Source organism: Bos taurus, chromosome 11 (genome assembly GCF_002263795.3).
Source record: "Bos taurus isolate L1 Dominette 01449 registration number 42190680 breed Hereford chromosome 11, ARS-UCD2.0, whole genome shotgun sequence".
NCBI classification, from domain to species: domain Eukaryota; kingdom Metazoa; phylum Chordata; class Mammalia; order Artiodactyla; family Bovidae; genus Bos; species Bos taurus.
In genome coordinates, this window is record NC_037338.1 from 100,351,821 (window position 1) to 100,376,078 (window position 24,258).

Consider the following 24,258-nt stretch of genomic DNA (forward strand, 5'->3'; position numbering starts at 1 on the left):
TGAGGACCTCTCAGCTGCTGCTGGAGGGAACATGAACCAGACGAGCTCTCTGGAAAACTGACTCCATCTGCTAAATCTAAACATACACAAAGCCTAAGACCCAGGAATTCCACTCCTGGACATGTACTTTACAGCCCCCAGTTGGAAACAAGCAATAGCCTAGTGACAGCAGACTGGACAAGCTTCGGCACACTCATCAACCAAAATAAAAAGCACCACAACATGTAACATGAATGAATCTCATAGACCTAATGAGGGACAAAGGAAACCACATACAAATGGTGCATAATAAATGATAACATTCACCAAAGCTTCAAAAACAGGCCAGACCAATCCATGCGGCCAGAGATGAGCAGAGTGGTCAACCACGGGGGCAGGGGAGGGGCATGAACCAGAAGGGACTGGGGGAGTGGACACTGAGGCTGGTAATTTTCTGTTTCTTCACTTGGGTGCCGATCACATAATTGTATTCACTCTGAAAACTTCTGGAGTCATACACTTGTGATATGTGTACTTCTCTGTTGTTATGCTTCAGATAAAGTTTTCTGGGGGAAAAAAAAAGCTGCTCAAAAATTCAGCTGCTGACCTTTTAAGCAACAGAGTATAAAAGCAATAATTTGGTTTTTCTGTTTACTGTGCTCTGAAAAATAATTTTCTATATGAAAAAAATTGCTTTTACTGAAATATAAGCTTTCCTGAAAGGGGAAAATCAATATTTAAAGGCTTACACATTTATGGTATAAAATGAGGATATAAATGACCCTTACATTCATTCTGCAGTTAACAAACAACCTTTCTCAATATCAACTTACCTGAGTTGCTTTGCATAGCTGAGTTCAATCTCTGTCCTCTCCTTTACAAATTTGATGTATTTCTCAAGAATATCAATTCCCCACTGTGTGTGTTTTTCTAAGTTGTCAAATTGATCCTGTTAATAAAAAAAAAAAAACAAAGGCAGAGCTTGTAATCTTTCTCTGTGATTAACATAACTTCAGTGCACAGTTCTCTCAACAATATATCAGTACGTAGAAAGCAGTTCTAACATTTTCCATGATTGTACTTGGGTGCTTTTTCGTTGAGCAATTTTAAATCAACATTACCAAATTTGGTTTGAAAACTGCCTGAGATATTGAACTCTGACCCATCCGTTCACGTTCCCTATTTCTGTTTAAAAACGTGGTGTTTGGATATATTTAATGTATTGGCGCAAAGCAGTGTCTTCTGCAGATACCAAAAACTGAGACATGAAACACACTCCCGAGTTAACTCAGCCACACTCTTAGCCCCTTAAGGGTCATTTGCGAGTTAACTTTCAACATAAGCTCACTGAAATTTGGGGCAAAGAAATGGGAGAGAGAAGAGTTACAAAATAAGAGTTCAAACAAATAAAATGACTCACATGGACTCTATTCAACATTCACCCATGCGTCAAGCCTACCGTGTGGGGCAGGTATGGTGACTGGGGCTGGGGAACCAAGAATAAAAATATAGCCCCAATGTGCCGAGTGCCTTGAGAACAGCAGTCTGCAAGAGTGAGAACGGGTAGGTATTCCAGCCACAGCTAATGCAAAGGCAGGGAGAGGAATCAGGTGGACTGGTCTTGCTAGAGTCCAAGGTGGGGGTAGGATGCAAGGGAACGAGTGGCAGTGGCTGATGGAACCAGAGGGGCCCGGCTGAATCACCCAGGGCCTTGAATGCCGAGTTAAGGTGCTCAGACTCTCTGGTGGGCACCAGTGAGCCACTGAATGGCTTACAAATGGAGGGGCACTGCCAGAGATACATTTAGCATCACCAGGAGCTGGAAGTCAGGGGACTGTTCAGTAATCCAAAGGCAAAAAACCAGGAGCAGAGGGAAGGAGTCTACAGATCATGAACAAAGAATCAGCGAGGATGCAAACGATTACATTTAGAATGCATGAACGAGGACCTAATGTACAGCCCGGGGAACTATATTCAGAATGCTGGGATAAATCATAATGGAAAAGAATGTTTAAAAATGCATTGAAAAGATTATAAGAAAAGAATATACATATGTGTATAACTCAGACACTTTGCTATATCGCAGAGATTGGCACAACACTAAATCAACTGTACTTCAATTAGAAGGGCTTCCCTGGTGGTTCACATGGTAAAGAATCTGCCTGCAATGCTGAAGACCTGGGTTCAATCCCTGGGTCGGGAAGGTCCCCTGGAGAAGGGAATGGCCACCCACTCCAGTATTCTTGCCTGGAGAATTCCATGGATGGAGGAGCCTGGTGGGCTACAGTCCATGGGCTCGCACCACTGAGCTCAAACTCAGCTAGCCTTCATGACAGATTAGATGGAGAGTTGGAAGGGATGTGGAGGGGAGAATCCTAGGGTGGCTGCTTGGTTCTGCTTCATGGAACCCTAACTCAACAAATCACTTCACCCCAAACTGCCGCCCCTCTGCCTGTCTTCTCCATGAAGCAGAACTCAGCCCCACACAACAGTTGGAGAAACGACGTAAGAAATTCAGGTTTTCTTGGACGTCCCTGGTGGGGTACAGTGAATAAGAATCCACCTGCCAATACAGGGGACATGGGTTCGAGCCGTGGTCTGGGAAGATGCCACATGCCAGCAGGGCAACTAAGCCAACTCCACAACCACTGAGCCTATGTCCTAGAGCCTGTGAGCTGCAACCACTAAAGCCCATGCGCCTAGACCTGTGCTCTGCAACAAGAGAAGTTGCCACAAGGAGAAGCTGGTGCGCAAAACAGAGTGGCCCCCACTCTCCCCAGCTAGATGAAGCCCATGCAGAGCAGCGAAGACCCAGCATAACCGAAAAGAATTAATTAAAAAAAAAAGGAAATTCAGGTTTTCTTTTACTAGAATGTTTTCTAATTGAAAATTAGCACTGTAAAATGTTTATCTCCATACCTAATAATGTTTACTGTTACCACAAAAAAACTGAGTGAAAGAAAGTGAAAGTCACTCAGTCGTGTCCTACTCTTTGAGACCCCATGGACCGTACCGTCCGTGGAATTCTCCAGGCCAGAATACTGGAGTGGGAGGCTTCCCTTCTCCAGGGGATCTTCCCAACCCAGGGATCGAACCCAGGTCTCCCTCATTGCAGGCGGATTCTTTATCAGCTGAGCCACCAAAAATCAAGGACCAATATTAAAGACTTTCACTGATTCCTGGTCCCCGAGAATAGATTTCACAAACTGAGACTTCACTGCTCAAGAAGGTTATTTATGTTACCTCTAAGGACAAGGATGGTCAGGCAAATTTAAAGTGTAAACAAGACTGTAGATCTCTTTAAAGTACTGCAGAGAACAAATATACAAACAGTTCAAGTAATGATTGCAGTCGTTCCTAGTTATTCAGAGGCTTCTTTTATTTTTAATTAGCTGTTTTATTTTATTCTTTATTTTGGCTGCTCTGGGTCTTCGTTGAGGTGCATCAAGGCTTCTCTAGTTGCAGGGCTTGTGGACTTAATTACCCCACAGCATGTGGGATTTTAATTCCCCAACTAGGGATCATTCCTGTGTCCCCCGCATTGGAAGCTGGATTCTTAACCACTGGACCACCAGGGAATTCCCAGAGCAAGGCTACTTTAAAGCTTTCTGCTAATCAGTAAACCGTTGTTAATACAGTTTTACAATGACCTTATTTATTTAACTCTTTTTCATACCCCTCCCTCCATTTGAGACCCCTCTCTCTGTATAATTTCTACCACCAGAGCCTTACTTTTTTTTTTTTTCACCCATGCTACAGGGCATGTGGGATCTTAGTTCCCTGACCAGGGATCAAACCCACACCCCCTGCGTTGGAAGCATGGAGTCAACCACTGGACCATCAGGGAAGTCCCCAGCTTTACTATTTTTAAAGGTATAGATGTTTCCTCAAAATCTTACTAAGATCATCTGCTCTTAGATTTCACCCTTGTCCTGCTAACAACCAAATTTCCTACTTTTCCTTACTATATTATTTTGCAATTCTTTTCAGCACTAATGTGTACAATATAAAGCAATAGCTTTTGAGATCAAAAAACTTTTAAAAAAAAATTTACACTTGAATTGAGCCTACCTTAAAAATTACTGGCCTCAAACCAACAATATGTTTTCAATAAAGTTATCTCTATTCAAGACCATTCTGCAAGCTATAATAAAGCACTTACTAAAATAAGTGTCCAAATGGGATAGAAGATCTTAATAATAATAATAAAAAAAAAACCTGACTCAGTAACCAACTAGCACTTGCTCATGAATATAGCATAGTTCTTTTTTCTGCTATATTACAACACCTCAGTGATGCAAGACTCTACTGTTGCTGTCACATGGACGGCCGCAACATGGACTTTCTGACAGCAGCTACAAGAAAATTCAAAACAGATGAAAAACCAATCAACCCGCTTACATTCTTGATGAAAATGTGGAAAACTTAATGGGAAAAAAAAAAAACCCAAAACCCTCCAGATCTTAAAAAGACTCTTTTATGAACAAATATTGTATGTGGTATTTTTCAAAATAGCCTTTACCACTTTGCAGATGGTACCATGATCAAAAATGAGTCCTTTCCATTTTCTGTGAATTATACTTGATTTAAAGAGCGGCAGGGAGAGAAAGAGAGAGAGAAAATGTATCCTTTGCTGTTTGATGTCACATCGCAGCAGTTTTGAAGACTCCTTTCCCCTCTTAAAATTCATTAAAGACCCCAAAGAGCCTTTGCTCATCTTATTTTATCACATACGCATGTGTGTGTGTATCTGTGTACACACACACAGAGGCTGTGCTGGGTCTTAGCAGCAGCACACAGGACCTTTTTGCTGCAGGATGTGAAATCTAGTTCCCTGACTGGGGATCAAACCCAGACTCCTTGCATCAGGAGCGAGGAGTCTTACCCACTGGACCACCAGGCAAGTTCCTGTTTATCTGCTTTATAGCTATCAATATTTACTCTATCAGAAATTAAAAGTTGAAAGACTTAAAAAATATCAATTAATTTTAAAAGACAACAATAAATTTGTTGTATATTAATTTACCTAGCATATATATATCTATATATATTATTTTTAGGCACTTTACTTCAAAAAAACACCCCCTCCCCCCACAAAAATTAGAAGTATGGTACTGTTTTACATGTCTACAAATCTCTTTAATGTCTGGTTTAATAGAAGACAGCTGGATTCTCATCTTCTTTCACATTCAGTCTGTTGTGGGTCCTTATTTTGGTGGAAGTATATAAAAAAATACAACTTAACCCAGATATGCAATGGTTAGAAAATAGAGGCATATTTCAATGTCCTTTCTAGATAATTGTGGATACCATACCCAAACTCAACAAATACTAGTTTCTTAAAGGCTAGCTGGAATGTGAAACTTGAAACCATGGCAATGAATTTTTCATACCAGTTACAATAAAATGCACTAGTCTGTCTTGCACTGTGAATGGATCTCTTACCTGGGCATGACTGCATTATGCTCTGGTCATTTGGAAATGTTATTTCACTTACTATGCAGATCTTCCAAGTGTCGACATGTTTCAATATAAACCATTTTAGAAACACACGTCTATATCATTACTGATCTTATCCGATGAGTCTTTAAGTATGTGGTAACAGTCAGGTCACAGTGGCAAGGACACATTTTCCAAAGCTTTAATTTCCACTTAAAAGCTGGGATTTTATCTTTAGCTACAAATATGGTCAGTTGTTTCCTTGAGGTGACAGGCTTGATTCATTCACTTTAGAGAAAATGTCTGCCAAATGCCCAAGAGTTCATCTGTTGATTGTTCTTTGAAGTAAAAACGACAGCCTATGATAAAAGTGGGCTTCCCTGGTGGATCAGTGGGAAAGCATCCACCTGTCAATGCAGGAGACTCAGATTCATTTCCTGGGTTGGGAAGATCCCCTGGAAAAGGAAATAGCAACCTGCTGTGGGATTCTTGCCTGGGAAATCCCATGGATAGAGCAGCCTGGTGGGCTACAGTCTTTGGGGTTGCAAAGAGCCAGACACGACGTAGGAGCCAAACAGCAGCAGCAGCATGACTGAAGCAGCTGAGCTGTGCTCAGTCACTCAAGTCGTGTCCGACTCTTTGCAACCCCACGGAGTGTAGCCCGCCAGGCTCCTCTGTCCATGGGGATTCTCCAGGCAAGTATGCACTGGAGTGGGTTACCATGCCCTCCTTCATTTGGTCTTCCATGGTTTCCCTCATTGCAGGGCAGATTCTTTACTGTCTGAGCCACCAGGGAAGTCCAAGAATACTGGAGTGGGTAGCCTATCTCTTCTCCAGGGAAATTTCCCAACCAAGGAGTTGAACCAGGGTCTCCTGCATTGCAGGCAGATTCTTTTTCAGCTGAGCTACCTGGGAAGGCCCCTGATAAAAGCAGCTAGTCCAGCTCAAAATACAATCACTTAAGTATTCTGGATTAAGTATTCTTAATACTTTAATATACTGGTTTAATTACTTAATACTTTAATATCTGGTTTAAGTATTCTGGTTCCTATCTTGCCACACTATTAAAAAGATGAATGATGTATATTCAAACATTGAAATTTAATAAAATCATTCATCTTTACTGTTTCATCAAAGACATTTAAAAATAAAACTGATTTTTTTTTCTTTAAACAGGCAATGATGAGAATACAATAACCACTACCACAATTTGGAGCCAGCACCCTGATTCCTGCTAAGCCACCAGTCATCTTACCCACCACTGCTTTTGTATCATTAGTGCAAATGCCCACACGGTGAAAAAGACAATGTCTTAGTATCATTATGAAAATAGTTTTGACCTCGTGCACTCCACGAGAGGGTTTCTGGAACCTCCAGAGGTTCAGAGACGCACTTGAGGAACCTCTATCATATGACACATACCCTAAAATTTCACTTGAAAGCTTCATACTGCCAAAGACGAAGAAAGTCGGATAATGTAGGACCTAATGGAAAATGTTTAATTTATAAGTGTATACTATATACACACTCAACAAATAACTCCAAATTTGCCAAGAGAACTGCAAACGGATGTGTCCAAGTAACTGATTACAACCTGACAGGTACCTTTTCAGAATCCCCTTCCCCCTCCCCCCGCTCCCCCCTTCTCTTGAATTCTCATTGCTCCTTGAATTCTAATGAACCAAAGGCTCCTGGCAGGAGCTTTCAGCCACAAGGGGCCGAGTAAGCTGAAAAGACAAATGAGGAAAGTGCAACTGTATTAATCAGTATTTTACAATTATTTTTTCAGGTCTGGTTTTACGTCCTAGACTGTGATCAAGCTCCTTTATACATTGAAGATTGAACAATGAAATAAGCATGACCTCTAGCATTGGTTTAGGTCATGAAGTTATCGTCATCAGACGTTCTAAAAAATCATGAAGTTTATTTATTTTTTTGTATTTTGGGTTTCTATTTTTTTTTTTTTTGGCTCCACCATGTGGTATGTGTGACTAGTTCCCTGACCAGGGATTAGCATTGGGAGCATGGAGTCTTAACCACTGGACCGCCATCAGTTCAGTCAGTTCAGTTCAGTTGCTCAGTCGTGTCCGACTCTTTGCGACCCCATGAATCGCAGCACACCAGGCCTCCCTGTCCATCACCAACTCCCGGAGTTCACTGAGACTCACATCCATCGAGTCAGTGATGCCATTCCAGCCGTCTCATCCTCTGTCATCCCCTTCTCCTCCTGCCCCCAATCCCTCCCAGCATCAGAGTCTTTTCCAATGAGTCAGCTCTTCACATGAGGTGGCCAAAGTACTGGAGTTTCAGCTTCAGCATCATTCCCTCCAAAGAAATCCCAGGGCTGATTTCCTTCAGAATGGACTAGTTGGATCTCCTTGCAGTCAAGTCCCCAAATCATAAAGTTTAATACAAACAAAATTTGCCTTCCCATAGACCTACAATATAAACCCATCAGTCAGGGTGAAGACTGGTTTCTCTAGGTCAGATATAATGACTATTCTTGCTTACTCAAGAAGACTTCTGAAATCGGATTTTTTTTTTTCAAATTATACCAAAGAACTAACACAGGAATTATGAGCACAAAAGCTATTTAAGATGAAGAGACCCATATCGGCCACAGTGAAGCTGTCTCCAAAGTACAGGTCAATTTTTAACACGATACTTCCTCTAATCAAAAAGGATATTAAACAGACACATCCAAAGCCAATCTAATAAGAAACTAAGTTGCCAAAGTCGCCTCTGTATAAATGGCGCAGACTGGAGAAAGGGTATCCAAAGGCAGCCCTCCTCCACACAGAAATGCGGAAATCCATCCCCTTGCCGGAAGTTACTTACTCAGGAAAGGGAATTATCCCCTCCTGTCAGTGGGGCACTTCCATGTGGTATCAAAACACTGTTTTAGGGTGCTCTAATTCTGTAAGAAACCCGCTTTCCTAAGGACTTGGGCGCCTTGAGAAGCACCTGATCCTGAACGGCTGTTTCTCTTTTGGCCGTGCCATGGGGCACACGCGATCTTAGTTCCCCAACCAGGGATCAAACGTGTGCCCCCTGTGGTGGAAACTAGGCGTCCTAACCACTGGACAGCCAGGGAAGTGTCCCAAATGGCTCTATTTCAACACAATCCCTTGGGATGATATTACTGGTGTTGGCATCCTCTTCTCTTTGAGGGAAGTGTTAGAAGAGATTTGAAAAAAGATAGATACAGGTATATGTGTAACTGAATAATTTTGCTGGATCCCTGAAACTAACACAACATTGTTAACCTACTATTGTATGAGTCCCTAGTTGCTCAGTCATGTCCAACTCTTTGAGATCCCGTGGGCTGAAGCCCCCCAGGCCCCTCTGTCCATGGGATTTTCCAGGCAAGAATACTGGAGTGGGTAGCCATTCCCTTCTCCAGGGGATCTTCCTGACCCAGGGATCAAACCCAGGTCTCCTACATTGCAGGCAGATCCTTTACCGTCCGAGTCACCAGGGAAGCCCTGTTAATCTCCTATACTCCAATGTAAAATAAAAAAACTTTTAAAAGAGTGTCAGAGCAACCTAGATGTCTACCAACAGATGAATGGATAATGAAGTTGTGGTATATATATACAATGGAATATTATTCAGCCATAAAAAGGAACACATTTGAGTCAGTTCCAGTGAGGTAGATGAACCTAGAGCCTGTTTTATAGAGTGAAGTATAAGTCAGAAAGAGAAAAGCAAATATCATATATTAATGCATATACATGGAATCTAGAAAAATGGTACTGATGAATCTATTTGCAGGATAGGAATAGAGACACAGACACACAGAACCGAGAAGGGTCACAGCACACAGCAGGGGAAGGAGAGCCGGGACGAACTGAGAGAGCAGCCATCGAACATACAGATTACCACGTGTAAAACAACTAACGGGAAGTCACTGTGTAACAGGAACACAGCCTGGAACTCAGTGAGAACTAGAGAGGTAGAATGGAGCGGGAGGCAGGTTCAAGGGGGAGGGGACAAATGTATACTTATGGCTGATTCGTGTTGTTCTGCGGCAGAAGCCAACACAATATTGTAAAGCAATTACCCTCCCATTAAAAATAAAATTTTTTAAAAAGTTACTACACACACACACACAAAATGTCAGAAGATATAGATTTACCCAGACTGAATCTAAGAAAAACTCACTTAAAAAGTTTTTAAAAATCCACTTGAGTCTGAATATTCAAGTGGTTGCATCTATAGAAAGAACAACAAAAAATTATAGAACTTTATAAACAAAAACGTGTCATCCAAAATACCATCTGCGACTCTATTTCTTGGATGTTTAACAAAGATTTCAATTCATTTCCTTGGACAAAGGAAGACTTGTCCTCATACATTAAATTAAAGGCAGAAATACCCCAAAATATAGGTTCAACGTAAAAGCTGTCAAACCTCGAAAGTGATGAAAAACCATTACCCAAAGTGACGTCAGCGTTTGTCCACAGTAGATAAAACGTGAGAGACAGCATTAGAGGGTTTCTTTCAAGGAGCCAGATAGCCTTGTGTTTTGACAATACAGATTTTTGCAGATTCTGTCAAACCATATATACATCTGCTGATTCTGAAATGGGTCCAGTGAATTGGGGTGGTGCAGCTCCTTGGGTTGAGAATGCCTACTCAGGCAACAGCCTGTAACATAACTGACAAAATAGGGGCTCTGATGTGACAGGGTCATGGCTGGACAGTCAAGTTGGTACAACAGATTTTAATTAGGAAGGGAATGCATGCAAAACGAAAGGCTTTCCTGAACTTGCTGCTGGTGCTAAGTCGCTTCAGTCATGTTCGACTCTGTGCGACCCCATAAGACGGCAGTCCACCCGGCTCACCCACCCCTGGGGTTCTCCAGGCAAGAACACTGGAGTGGGTTGCCATTTCCTTCTCCAATGCATGAAAGTAAAAAGTGACAGTGAAGTCGCTCAGTCGTGTCTGATTCTTTGCGATCCCATGGACTACAGCCCACCAGGATCCTCCACCCATGGGATTTTCCAGGGAAGAGTACTGGAGTGGGGTGCCAATGCCTTCTCCGTTCCTGAACTTGAGATCTCCTTAAAAAGCAGGTCTAGGGATTCCCTCGTTGTCCAGTAGCTAAGACTCTGTGCTTCCAATGCAGGGGACCTGGGTTCAATCTCTGGTCAGGGAACTGGATCCCACATGCTGCAACTAAGAGTTTGCATGGTATAAAGGTGTATAATGCAAGCCGCCACTAAAAATTCTGGGTGCTGCAACTGAAAGAACCCACATGCCACAACGAAGATCAAAGATTCCACGTGCCACAACTAAGACCCACTGCAGCCAAATAAATAAACATTTAAAAACAAACAAGGAAGTCTACAGCATGTCAGAAAAAACAGGTACAAAGTTAGGTATATTTGCTATAATGAGTCACTGTTGTGAACTCTCTCTGTTACGAAAATGAAAATACTAAAGAATCACTCCATGTTCTTTCCAGCCAGTGCTCTGGAAACATAAAAGGTAAGGACATAAACACGAGATGAAAATACATGTTCAAGTCAAAAACAAAAACTGTAGCTGAAGTTTAAGAGGCAACAGCGTATGGGTGAAGTTATTGACATAAAGAATGTGGAAAGGCGCACAGTACATGAAAAGTTGCGTCTTGGAATTTTTCTAACAATAATTACATTGTGTACAAAGGGCAGTAAGGAGGCTGGTGCTGGCTGGATGTACAACAAATTAAAGGCCCCAGAAAGCAGAGGACTCAGGCCAATGAATGAGGGGTGCCCTTGGCCAAGTGTAATGTGATTTTACCCTGCATCCTGAAATGAAAAGAGAAGGTAACAAATCGTATGTGAGAAAAAGCACCCAAATTCTGACTGTTCTCGAGACCAAGCAGATGAGACTCGCAGGGGAATTTGCTCTGGAACATACTGCTTTAAGAAGCTGCAGTGAGCTTCCGGCCTATTTCAATGTTCTTAGAACACCTTAATCACTCTCTGCCCTCTTCTCTGTTCCTTTGGATACAGTAAAAGCAACAAACAAACAAAAACAGACATCTGTAACTACCCCAAACAGGCTGCGTGAAAGAGATAGCAAAGAATAAGATTTTGAACGAAAAAACATTTCAAGGAGCTTTCACTATTTTTCATTAAAAAAAAGAAAAAAACACTAACTTTGTAAATAATATTTCATGGTTAATATATATATTTTTTTAATTGGAGGAAAATTGCTTTACAATTTGTGTTAAGTTTCTGCCTGTAAATGGTATTTTTAATGGTACTCCTCCAGACAGACATTGTCAAATATTTAAGTAGAGGAAGAAAAGAATGAAGGGTGATGGGTAGGGTGGGGTAAATTAGGAGTTTGGGATTAACAGATACACACTACTGTATAGGGCTTCCCTGGTGGCTCGGAAGGTAAAGAATCCACCTGCAAATGCGGGAGACCTGGGGTTCGATCCCTGGGTTGGAAAGATCCCCTGGAGGGCGTGGCAACCCACTCCAGTGTTCTTGCCTGGAGAATCCCCATGGACTGTAGCCCACCGGGCACCTCTGTCCATGGGTGTCTGAGAGTCGCAAAGAGTCGGACACGACTAAGCAACTAAGCACTATTGTATATAAAATAGACGAACAACAAGGACCTACTGTATGGCACTGGGAACTATACTCACTATTTTGTAATAACCTATAACTGAAAAGAATCTGAAAAAAAAAATATATAAAATCGAATCACTGCTCTGTATACCTGAAACTAACACAACATTGTAAATCAAGTATATTCAATGAAAGAAGGAAGGAAGGAAGGAAGGATGATGAAACTATAAAAACTAGGCTCAGAAAGCCGGGTCTAGCTTGAAATTGTAGTGGGCTGCATGAATGCTGATTGAAGATGGAAATTAGAGAACAAAACCTTGCTCTTTATAAGAAAAAAAAACGCTCTCCTTGTGACAGAACGCTCTCATTGCTTAGTCAAGTTTGTTAAGATGAACATTTTTAAAACAAACGCTCAGGATCATCGCCATCTGGCCTCGACCTGGAATGGAATCTTCTCATTCCTTTCCAGGTTTCTGTGCATCAGCTTGGACATGGAAGGCTGTCTAAATACGAACTGGTTTCTTTCCTGGGCCAGCTCCCTCAGCAGGTCCAAGAGTTCAGTCCCCTCCCCCTCCTCCAGCTGGCCAGCCGTCCTCTGAGTCCTAGAGAACTCACTGTACCTCTCAAACTTCCCACACCATCCTCCACAGGTTTAAGACTAACCCAAGGGCAGAAGAAAAGAGGGAGAGGGAGAGAGGAGGAAACCACATTCTGAATACCAGGAGGAACTTTGAAGGCGGTCCAAACTCTAACGAAGAGCAAAGTATATAAACTAAACTTTTAATGAGAAGGAAAAAGCCAGATTTTAAAACTCTGACTTATTTCTAAACTCTATAAATTATTTCCAGGTGTGTGTGTGGGATTGGGCAGAATATTAGAGAAATACCATAGGGGAAAATTTTTGTTTAAGTCCTGGCACCTGAAACTTAGTTAACACCAATGAAAAAGAGTAAACGCGTAGCAATTAACTCACTTCCAATGTTAAGTAAAGTCGGTTCAGGGACTTGCCTGGTGGTCCAGTGGTTAAGAATCCACCTTCTAGCATAGGGGTCACAGGTTCAATCTCTGGTTGGGAAACTTAAGATTGCACTTACCACCGAGCAACTAAGCTTGCATGCCACAGCTAGAGAATTTTTGAGAGTCTGTTTTGCGACCAGGAGAGCTCTTATTTGTACGAAACAGGTTTAAAAATACAGAATAAAACATTTTTATTTCTGCTATTATTCACAACATCTGGTCCAAATACTACATATTTTTTAAATACTTAAGTTTAAAGAAGGCATGTTAGAAAAACTAATGAAAGACCCTGCATGATGAAGACCTGACGCATACAAATAAATAATAAAAAAGTATTTTAAGAAATATTAATTCATCTAGTGACACGCTTTACCCATGTGTCACACTTACTGTGATTAGTTTTATCTTCCATGGTAGAACCAGATTGTTATTACATTACATGATATATTTACTGTAGTTCCTTTCTAAATTTAAAAAAATCTGGAATTCCAAACACATCTGGTCCCAAAGGTTTTGGATAATGGGTGTCAGACCTAATTTGGGGAAATCAGTTGCTCAATAAGACAAGATAGGGAAAAAAATATAAGGATTAGGAAGGAAGAAATATGTCATTCACAGAGCATATGATTAACTATGTAGCACAGACAAAAGAATCCAGTGATAACTTTTAAGAACTAAGAGTTTAATACAGTTGCTGGATATAAAATCAATGCATAGGACGCAACTGCTTTTCAGTACAAGAGCAACAAGCCGAACGTGAAGTTTTAGCAATAATATCATTCACAATAGCATGAAAAATTGCAACTGGGTAGAAATGAACTGAATAAAAAACCTGTGAGACCATCAGGGAGAAAACAATAAAACCTTCTTGAGACATTAAAGAAACCCAGAAGAAATGAAGAGATACAAGGCTCTATAATGTAAATATATCAAATCATTCCCAAATTATCGATAGATCTAATGTAGTTTCAATTAAAATCCCAGGTTTCTGGAGAATGTAATTCAAGACTAAAAGGAACTGCAAAAGTCAGTCAACAGACAAAACACTCTTGAAAAGCAAGGTAGGGGTAGCGGCCACACCCAGCACAGACTTACTGTAAAGTTAATGCTGTGTGGTACTGGCCAGGGACAGAAAAATAGGAGAATGCAAAGACGAGACGGCCAGGAACAGGCCCAAGCCAAAAAAGACTTTGTCTAGAAAACAGGTAATCGTATAGAAGAGTCAGAGAAGCTAAAGGCAGGAACCGGAGGCTAGAATGAATTGGTTTGAACTCCAGCTCTTTGGGGCTTCCTTGGGGGAGTCAGATGGTAAAGAATCTGCCTGTAGTGCAGGAGACCAGGGTTCAGTCCTTGGGTTGGGAAGATCCCCTGGAGAAGGGAATGGCAACCCATTCCAGTATTCTTGCCTGGAGAATCCCATGGACGGAGGAGCCTGGTGGGCTACACAGTTCATGGGGGTCACAGAGAGTTGGACATGACTGAGTAACTAACATTTTCACTTTAGCTCTTTGATAGACCAGCTATGTCACATGGAGCAAGTTACTTGAACTCTCTGTGCTTGTTTCTTATCTAAAAACTGGGAATAATAGCAGGATCTGTTTGTAGGAATTTGTAAAAGGATTTGTATAAGCTGTCTCACACTTAGAACATTGCTTGGTACATGGTCAGTCCTTAGTGAGTGTTAATACTAGCATCATGACCACCATCATACCATCATGATCAAAGGTCAATGGGGAAGAAACAAGCTGTTCGATAAAAGGTGCTGGGATAATTGTATATTTGTTGGGAAAAATGAAATCAAAACTCTCTTTTACAATATATACACAAAATAATTCCAGGCAGATTAAGGACCTAAATGGAGACAAGCAAGACTGTTAACACTTTTAGAAGACAATATTCAAGAATGCTTTTCCAACCTTGAGGTGGGAAAGGATTTTTAAACAAGATAAAAAAATGCATGTACCATAAAGAAAAATAAATTGATAAACTTGTCTGTGTAAAAACTAAAAACTTCTGTTCGTGAAAAGATACCATGAGGAAAATGAAATGATACATGACGAGCTGGGAGAAGATATTTGTAATACATGATCAACAAAGGATTAGTAAGTATCTACAATATATTAATAGAAGGAATCGTCAGATCAATTTTCTTTTTTTAATTGAGGTATAACTGACATATAACATTATATTAGTTTCAGGTGTACAAAATAATTATGATATGTATATATATCCTGAAATGATTGCAACAGTAAGTCAACATCTGTCACCATACATAGTTACAAAAGTTGTTTTTTCTTTGAGATGAGAACCAAATTAAATTTCTGAAAAAGAGGAAAGAAACCCAATAGGAAAGAAGGGAAATCATAATAACTTTAAGAATGAATATCAAGTCATAGAATTGACAAAACTATTCTACTGTTTACTGGTATATTCATAAGTGAGGAAAAACTACAAAGAAAAACTGAAGACTGTTTTTAATACAAAATTTTGAATAATGCTCAATTAGAGCAATACGACAGAAAGGGGAGATGTGATCGGGCTCACAGGGGACTTCTGGATGGAGTAAAGTTCTATTTCTTTCCCTGGATGAAATGCTCATGGGTGTGCATTTCACTATTTCTGCACACATCATTCTATCCATACACAGCTTCATACATTGATTTATAATAGATCATACTGCTCTTTGCTCGTGCATGCTCAGTCATGTCCGACTCTTTTCAACCCTATGGACTGTAGACCGCCAGGCTCCTCTGCCCGTGGGATTTCCCAGGCAGGAATACTGGAGTGGGTTGCCATGCCCTCCTCCAGGGGGTCTTCCTGACCCAGGGATGAAATGGGTCTTCTGGGTCTCCTGCACTGGCAGGCAGACTCTTTACCACTAAGCCACCTGACTCAATTATACTATACTAATTATACCATAAATAATATTTAATTATTAGTTTACAGTTTGATTAATGAGGAAACCTTCAATACAAGAGGAACTTAAGATCACTGAAACCTCTGCCAACGGGCAATCAAAAATGAAGATACATTTATGAAAGAAAAAAAAAATGAAGTTAATAGAAAAATCTATTACATTAAGTATTGAAATATTACTTTTTCCCTGATTGATGTGCTTCTTAGTTTGTTCCCATAAAAAATATAAAATGTTCTTCAGAAGATGGGCATCATTTAATACCCAAGTATGGATTGATTATTGATTGCAAAAAATATTTCACACTTAAAAGCAAAAAAACTTTAAGAATCCAAGACTATTATTGTCTAAGAGCCAAAAATATTTTTCACATACTATCACAGGAACATAATAGATAATTTCTCTCCAATAAAATGCCGATGAAGGTTAAGACAACACATTATATTACAGAGTAAGCAACATATGCTATGTCTTCTCTATACCAAAATCACATCCATCCATCCATTCATTCATCCAGTGATATTTTATTGAGCACCAACTATGTGTCAAACACTGGAGGGCATAGCAGCAAAGAGAAAACATAAATTTTCTATTCTTATGGAGCTTATGTACTAGTAGATCTTTACTGTATTAAACTATAAAAAAAAAATCTCAGAAAGATTAATCCAAAATTAATTTAGTTTACATTCCCATGATAACTACTAGGTCTCCAGATAACATCATTTTAAAACCCGCTAATACCTACTAGCAGAAGTGACAGTCAAAATATTTAACAACCAAATATCAACAGACTCCCCCATCCAATCAGAACAGAGGCCATTCTGACCGAAAATCAGCCTTGTCTGTTGCCCAGGTCTCTTCCAGAAAAGGTGGACCAATTACAGTTACACCCCACCAACAGAGAATAAGGGTGCCTATCTTACTGAACATTGACCAGAATTTAATATTACCATTTGTAAAGCAAAAAACAAACGGTGCTGGGAAAACTGGACAGCTACGTGCAAAAGAATGAAATCAGAACACGACCTAACAACGCTATACACAAAGATACATTCAAAATGGATTAAAGACCTAAATGTAAGACCAGAAACTATAAAACTCTTAGAGGAAAACATAGGCAGAATACTCGATGACATAAATCAAAGCAAGATCTTCTATGACGCACGTCCTAGAGTAATGGAAATAAAAATAAGCGAGTGGGACCTAATTAAACTTAAAAGCTTTTGCACAGCAAAGGAAACTGCAAACAAGGTGAAAAGACAATCCTCAGAATGGGAGAAAATAATAGCAAAGGAAACAACTGACAAAGAATTAATTTCCAAAATAGACAAGCAGCTCATACAACTCAATACCAGAAAAGCAAACAACTCAGTCAAAAAGTGGGAAAGGGACCTGAAGAGACATTTCTCCAAAGAAGACATACAGATGGCTAACAAGCCCATGAAGAGAGGCTCAGCATCACTCATTATTAGAGAAATGCAAATCAAACCTCCAACAAGATACCACCTCACACTAGTCAGAATGGCCATCATCAGAAGGCTGGATAGGGTGTGGAGAAAAGGGAACACCCATGCATTGCTGGTGGGAATATAAACTGATACAGCCACTATGGAAGACGGTATGGAGATTCCTTAAAAAGCTAGGAATAAAACCACCATTTAACCCAGCAATCCCACTCCTAGGCATATTCCCTGAGGAAACCAAAACTGAAAAAGACACATGTGCCCCAATGTTCATTGCAGCACTGTTTACAATAGCTAGGACATGGAAGCAACCTAGAAGTCCGTCGACAGATGAACAGATAAAGCAGCTGTGGTACCTATGTACAACGGAATACTACTCAGGCATAAGAAGGAACGCATTTTAATCAGTTCTAACGAGGTGGATGAACCTAGAACCTATTGTACAGAGTGAAGTAAGTCAGAAAGAGAAAATAGAAATATCATATACTGACACATACATGTGGAATCTGAGGAGATGGCTCTGATGAATTTATTTTCAGGGCAGCAATGGAGAAACAGACAGAGAACAGGCGTGGGGGGAGGGGAGGAGGGAGAAGGGGAGACGGATGCAGAGAGTGATAAAGAAATTTATAACACTATATGTAAAATAGACAGCCAACGGGAATTTGCTGTATGACTCAGGGAACTCACACGGGGCTCTGTGACAGGCTGAAGGCTGGGATGGGGAGGGAGGTGGGAGGGAAGTCCAGGAGGGAGGAGACACGGGTGTACCTATGACTGATTCGTGTTGTTGCATTACAGAAAACCACAAAATTCTGTAAAGCAATTATCTTTCAATTAAATTTTTTTTAAAAAACGAACAAAAAAAATTCATTTTGCCAATCTGTTAAACATTGCTTTATTATGTGTTTCTTTGACGACTGATGAATTTAAGTTTTTTACAGTGGTTCATTAGCATTTGGAATTTCCTCTCATAACTATTCTCTTAACCTCTATTCACTTATCTACTAGAAATTTTGAATTTATCTTATTGCTTTGCATAAGCTCACCATTTCTTAAATGTTTAAGCGTCATGTTTGGTATAAATGTCTTTCGTAGTTTGTTGGATTTAAAATTGGATGTATATTTTTTATGCAGAGAAATGTAATATATGGTTATGGTTACCTCAGGGGATTAGAGAACTCTGAGGGTCCCCCCACTATTTTATACTTCTCTGTGCATTCCAAGTTTTCTTCAATGAGCATTTTCCCTGATTATCAATATGCTGCTGCTGCTAAGTCGCTTCAGTCGTGTCTGACTCTGTGCGGCCCAATGGACTTCAGCCTACCAGGCTCCTCTGTCCATGGGATTTTCCAGGCAAGAGTACTGGAGTGGGTCGCCATTGCCTTCTCCGATTATCAATATAGTTTGGTGTTAATTTAAAATTAGCTATTATTTTTAAAGATACCTAAGGAGAGGCTTCCCTAGTGGCCCAGTAGTTAAGAATCCGCCTTTCAATGCAGGGGACACAGGTTTGATACCTTGTTGGGGAACTAAGACCCCACATGCTGCAGGACAACTAAGCCCGAACCACAGTTACTGAGGCTGTGTGCTGCAGCTAAGACCCGCTGCAGCCCACAATACACATACATATGTATTTTAAGACACCTAAGGAAATAGCATACGTAAACATCTAGTATACTGGAAGTAACTCCTACCTTCACTTTACTGTATTACCATTTCCTTCCAGGCTGTGTGTGTGTTAGTCGCTCAGTCGTGTCCGACTCTGCGACCCCATCAACGGTAGCCCGCCAGGCTCCTCTGTCCATGGGCTTTTCCAGGCAAGAATACTGGAATGGGTTCCCATTTCCTTAATTCATGATAAAAATAGCATAAATGCTGCCATTTTATTCAAGTGTGGTGCTTCTACTAAAAGGGAAAACATCTCCACTGACTTTTGTACATTAAACAGGAATCCATGGCTCACTTTCAAATGTCTTTTTGTCTAAATTTCTAAACGTGCTGCCAAGTGCCAAAACCTTCATAGTAATCCATTTACCAAAGATGCGCTGGGAACTCTCACCTGTAATCCCAACACTAGTTACCTCTTTCACGGAGCACGACCTCATCTGAGCCTGGCTCACCACGTCTTGCACCATCAAACAAGACTAACATGGCACGTGCCACCAGGGGGGTCATTGTTAAATATTTGAGGAATGAATGAATCAGTGGAAACTTCTTCAGCTACAACTGTAACTCTTCTGCTGTTTAATTCCTTCAAGTCCATGATCAGAATGAGTTATCCTGGATTTCAGGATAATGTGTGCTAGCCTTTCTGCCAAGAGCTAGGACTGCAGTTGCGAGCAGAAAAGTACCGTGCTCTCATGGAGGCATTAAACATGTTACTTTTGAAGAACCTACAATAACATGAGATTTTACATATATAAGGTTGCTTTTACTTTTTGGCCTTGTTTTCTACAACTTCCAATCACAATAACTAAGATTTGCCTTAAGTCCCTAAAAGTGAAAGTCACTCAGCTCATGGAGTTCTCCAGGCCAGAATACTGGAGTGGGTAGCCTTTCCCTTCTCCAGGGGATCTTCCCAACCCAAGGATCAAACCCAGGTCTCCTGCATTGCAGGCGGATTCTTTACCAGCTGAGCCACAAGGGAAGCCCAAGAAACTGGAGGGGGTCGCCTATCCCTTCTCCAGCGGATCTTCTCAACCCAGGAATCGAACCAAGGTCTCCATGCCCTTAAGTCTCTGAGCTCAGGTGCAAAAAAAAAAAAACCTTAAAATTCTAGTACATGGCTGCTTTCCCAAGCTGTTACCAAGGAATGTGAGACAGCCAAATGTTTAGATAGCTATAATTCTGGCACAAGTATTTTCTTTTCTTTTCATTAATTATACATGAGTAGTCAGTTTTCTTGGCTACCCAGGAGGCACCAGTAGTAAAGGACCCACTGCATCGGGAAGATCCTCTGGAGAAGGAAATGGAAACTCACTCTAATAGTCTTTCCTGGAGAATCCCCATGGATAGAGGAACCTGGCGGGCTACAGCCCATAGGGTCACAAAGAGTCGGATACAACTGAAGTGATGTAGCACTCAGCACAGTTTTCTTAATAAGTAAAAGCTATTCAAGTTTTTAAAATAAACACAAACAGATAGCTCAAAGAAAACCCATCGTGTTTGGCTCTATTTTTGAGAGGTTGTAAAGTGTTTCTAGCTGCATCTTATTCCATTCTTTTGAGCTATTTCTGTGTCACACTTTAAAAATGAACTAAAATGAGTAAGCTAAAAACATACAGCGTTGCTAGTCAGACTCCGTGTTTTATTGCAGGGCAGGGGGAGGGAGGTTTGTGGACGCTGCAGCATGAGGCACCACAGTTGGCCTCCTGTCTCAGCGCCCCACCACGCTAACAGCGTGAAGTCACATAACTTCTGTGAGTGCAAATACCACTCTTAAAGCCATTGAACTGTACACTTATCAGTTCAGTTCAGTTGCTCAGTCCTGTCGGACTCTGTGACCCCATGGACTGCAGCACGCCAGGCTTCCCTGTCCATCACCAACTCCCGGAGTTTACTCAAACTCACGTCTTAATAACTAAAAGCTATTCAAGTTTAAAAAATCAACACAAACAGATAGTTCAGAGAAATATTATGTATATTTTACAATAAAAAAAAGTTTATGCAGATTTGCCTGATGGTCCACTGGTAAAGAACCCCCCTTCCAATGCAAGGGACGTAGGTCTGATCCCTGGTCTGGGAAGATTCCACACGCCTTAGAGCAACTAAGCCTGTGAGCCACAAGTACCGAAGACACTGCGCTCTAGGGCCCTAGAGCCACAGCTAGTGAACAGGAGAAGCCAGCCACAATGAGAAACCCGGGTACTGCAACAAGGACCCGGTGCAACCATAAATAAATAAATAAAACCTCTGTTTATTCTAAGTAAAGGAAACAAAGTCCAACAGCACAAGAAGAGGTCATAATAATAGTTGGTACTATAAACAGCAATTGAAACAAAAGTCAAGTTCAAGTTTCGCTTTAAGAAAGATCAAAACCTAATAGCGATTAACCTTGTTGTTCTCATCGGAGTGACCCAAAGCACTTCCAACATAGAATTTGGCTTGCAGAGTTACTTGCTTTTTTACTTATTACAAATAAATGAATAGCAATACTGCCCAACAGAGTAAGCCAATCATACCCTGGTTATTGTCGTACAACACCATTATGTATTTGAATATTTTAATATTCTTGAAACTAGAGCCTCGCTCTTGGTGTAGTACCAAATTTTAGGGGTTGTACCAAATATGACTTTTTTAGTTTGGTAAGGAATTCACCTCCAATGCAGGAGACCCTGGTTTGATTCCTGGGTCAGGAAGATCCCCTGGAAGGGGATAAGCTACCCATTTCGGTATTCTTGGGCTTCCCTGGTGGCTCAGCTGGTAAAGAATCTGCCTGTAATATGGGAGACCTGGGTTCGATCCCTAGCTTGGGAAGATCCTCTGGGGAAGGGAAAGGCTACCCAGTCCAGTATTCTGGCCTGGAGAACTCCATGGACTGTATAGTTCATGGGTCGCAAAGAGTTGGCCAAGACTGAGTGACTTTTTTTTTTTTTATAGTTTGCCTTCTCCAAAAATGTAATATAGTTAGAATCAGACAATGCGTAGCTTTCTCAGACCAGTTTTTTCACTTAGCAGTATGCATTTAAAGTTCCTCCCTGTCATACACAGACCTACTGTATAGCACAGGGAACTCTAATCAATATTATGTAATAACCTATAGGGGAAAATAATCTGAAAAAGAATGCATATATTTATATGTGTGTGTGTGTCCCTGTATAACTGAATCACTGTGCTATACACCTGAAACTGACATGATATTGTAAATCAACTATACTTCAATTAAAATTTTTTTAAAGTTCCTCTATATCTTTCTGTGACTTGATAGCTCATTTCTCTTTATTGCTGAAGAATAGTCCATCGTCTGAATATACCAGTTTGTTTTACCATTCACCTATTGAAAGACATCATGTTTCTTTCTTGAGTTTTGACAATTATAAATAAAGCTGCTATAAACATGGGTGTGTCTATCTGACTGATATTTTCCCTTCAGAAAAAAAAAATCTTGACTAATTTAAAGTGTGGTAAATTGTAGGCATGCCATGCAAATTTTTTTTTTCAGGCAGTATTTGTAAAGATAGCATAAACGAGCAAGACGGTATTCACTTCCCCAGGGAAACCTCTTGAAACTCCTAGTCTTAGCTAGCTCCCCAAGCACGGTCTCATAATATGATGTACTCCTCTCTTGTGGTAATGATAAGAGTATAAATCCACACTTATCTGGGATGTTATTTGATTAGTAAGCTCTATGAGGGTAGGCACCCTCTGTGTGCTCACCCCTGTATTCCTCTGGGGTATAACAGAATGAGTATTTTGGCAAAAGAACTATTTTAATAATATCAAAAGAGCCAGCGTTAGTGAGAAATTTCTTAAACTTAAAAACATTTCAGGTTTTGAAAAGATTCAAACAGCATCTCATATACAGCTGATTAAAAATTGCTGCAGAAAGAAAAAGACAAAAAGGAATTGCTAAGGTTCACTGCAATTTTCGCCACCTCAAAATTTTGTTTTTAGACTTGTCACATAGCATATGGAGAATACGGAATTATTTTTTTAAATGGAGTATGACTGCTTTACAAAGTTGTGTTAGTTTCTGCTGTACATCAACGTGACTCAGCTGTGTACACATGTATCACCTCCGTCCCACCACCCCCTGGATGATTTTAAAAGCAGTAAAGAAGAGTCCACTTTTATATACAGGCACTTACCACTTACGAAAATAAGAATACATGAATAAAGATATGTGATGTACATATAAGCAATGGAGTATTATTCAGTCATGAGAAAGAAGGAAATTCCAACATTTGTGACACATGGATAGACTCGGAAGGTATTATGCTAAATGAAAGAAATCGGACACCAAAAGACAAATATTGTATAGTGTCACTTATATGCGGAATATAAAAAAGCCAAACAGAGAGTAGAATGGTGGTTACCAAGGACCAGGGAGTAGGATTGGAGGTGAATGTGGGAATGGTGAGATGTTGGTGAAAGGGTGGAACCTTCCAGTTAGAAGGTGAAAAGGTTCTCAGGATCTAATGCACAGCATGGTAATTATAGTTAATGATGCTATATTACATACCTAAAAATCGTTAAGACAGTAGCTTTTCACTGTTCTCACCACAAGAAAGAGAAGATAACTACGTGACATGATGGAGGTGTTAGGTAATGATGGTGGTAACCACTCTGTAATATATAAGCATTGAATCAACAAGTTGTACTTCTTAAGCTTATACCATGCTATATGTCAATTATATCAATAAAGCTGGGATAACGAATGTAAGGTAGCTAAATTGTTGTACAAGAATTTCTACAAACTGAAAACTCTGCTGCATGAAAATCTGAAGTGGGGAATTTATTTCAAGCAAGTAAGTATCAGTTTTTCCTAGCTAGAAATAATAAAATAACACATCAAAAAGACAATCAAATTGTTATATTTTTCCCCAGACAAAAGCCAACATACACCAGCCAAGATGATTTCCTGGGTTAAACCAACAATGCGATTGCATTGGTTTCATAAAAAGTCTTTATGAGTTTAACAGTGATTTTGGATGAAAGAGACATCATGGAGTGGAGTGATTTAAGAAAATATTCTGGGAGTATCAGTTTTGTAATTTGCTCCTGTGTTTACAAAAATCAATGAGTAAAGCTCCAAAAGAGCTGACTGCTCCATCTGGGACCCAAAGCTGCCACACAAATTCCTATTTGACAATAATTAACCGGAAAGAAAGAAACAATACCACTCCTGCTTGTTTGGCTGTTTGTTTTGGTTTTC

The 24,258-nt window shown here is 40.3% G+C and overlaps 1 protein-coding gene across 13 annotated transcripts in view; it reads right to left on the reverse strand.

Annotated features, from left to right (window-relative positions):
• FNBP1 (formin binding protein 1) overlaps positions 1–24,258 on the reverse strand; it is a 135,434-nt gene that overhangs the window by 87,409 nt on the left and 23,767 nt on the right. For all 13 annotated transcript variants that reach the window (XM_024998980.2, XM_024998970.2, XM_024998966.2 and 10 more), the window contains exon 2: positions 813–928. In XM_024998980.2, coding sequence (XP_024854748.1) covers positions 813–928 — 116 coding nt within the window. The remainder of the gene's footprint in view (positions 1–812; positions 929–24,258) is intronic.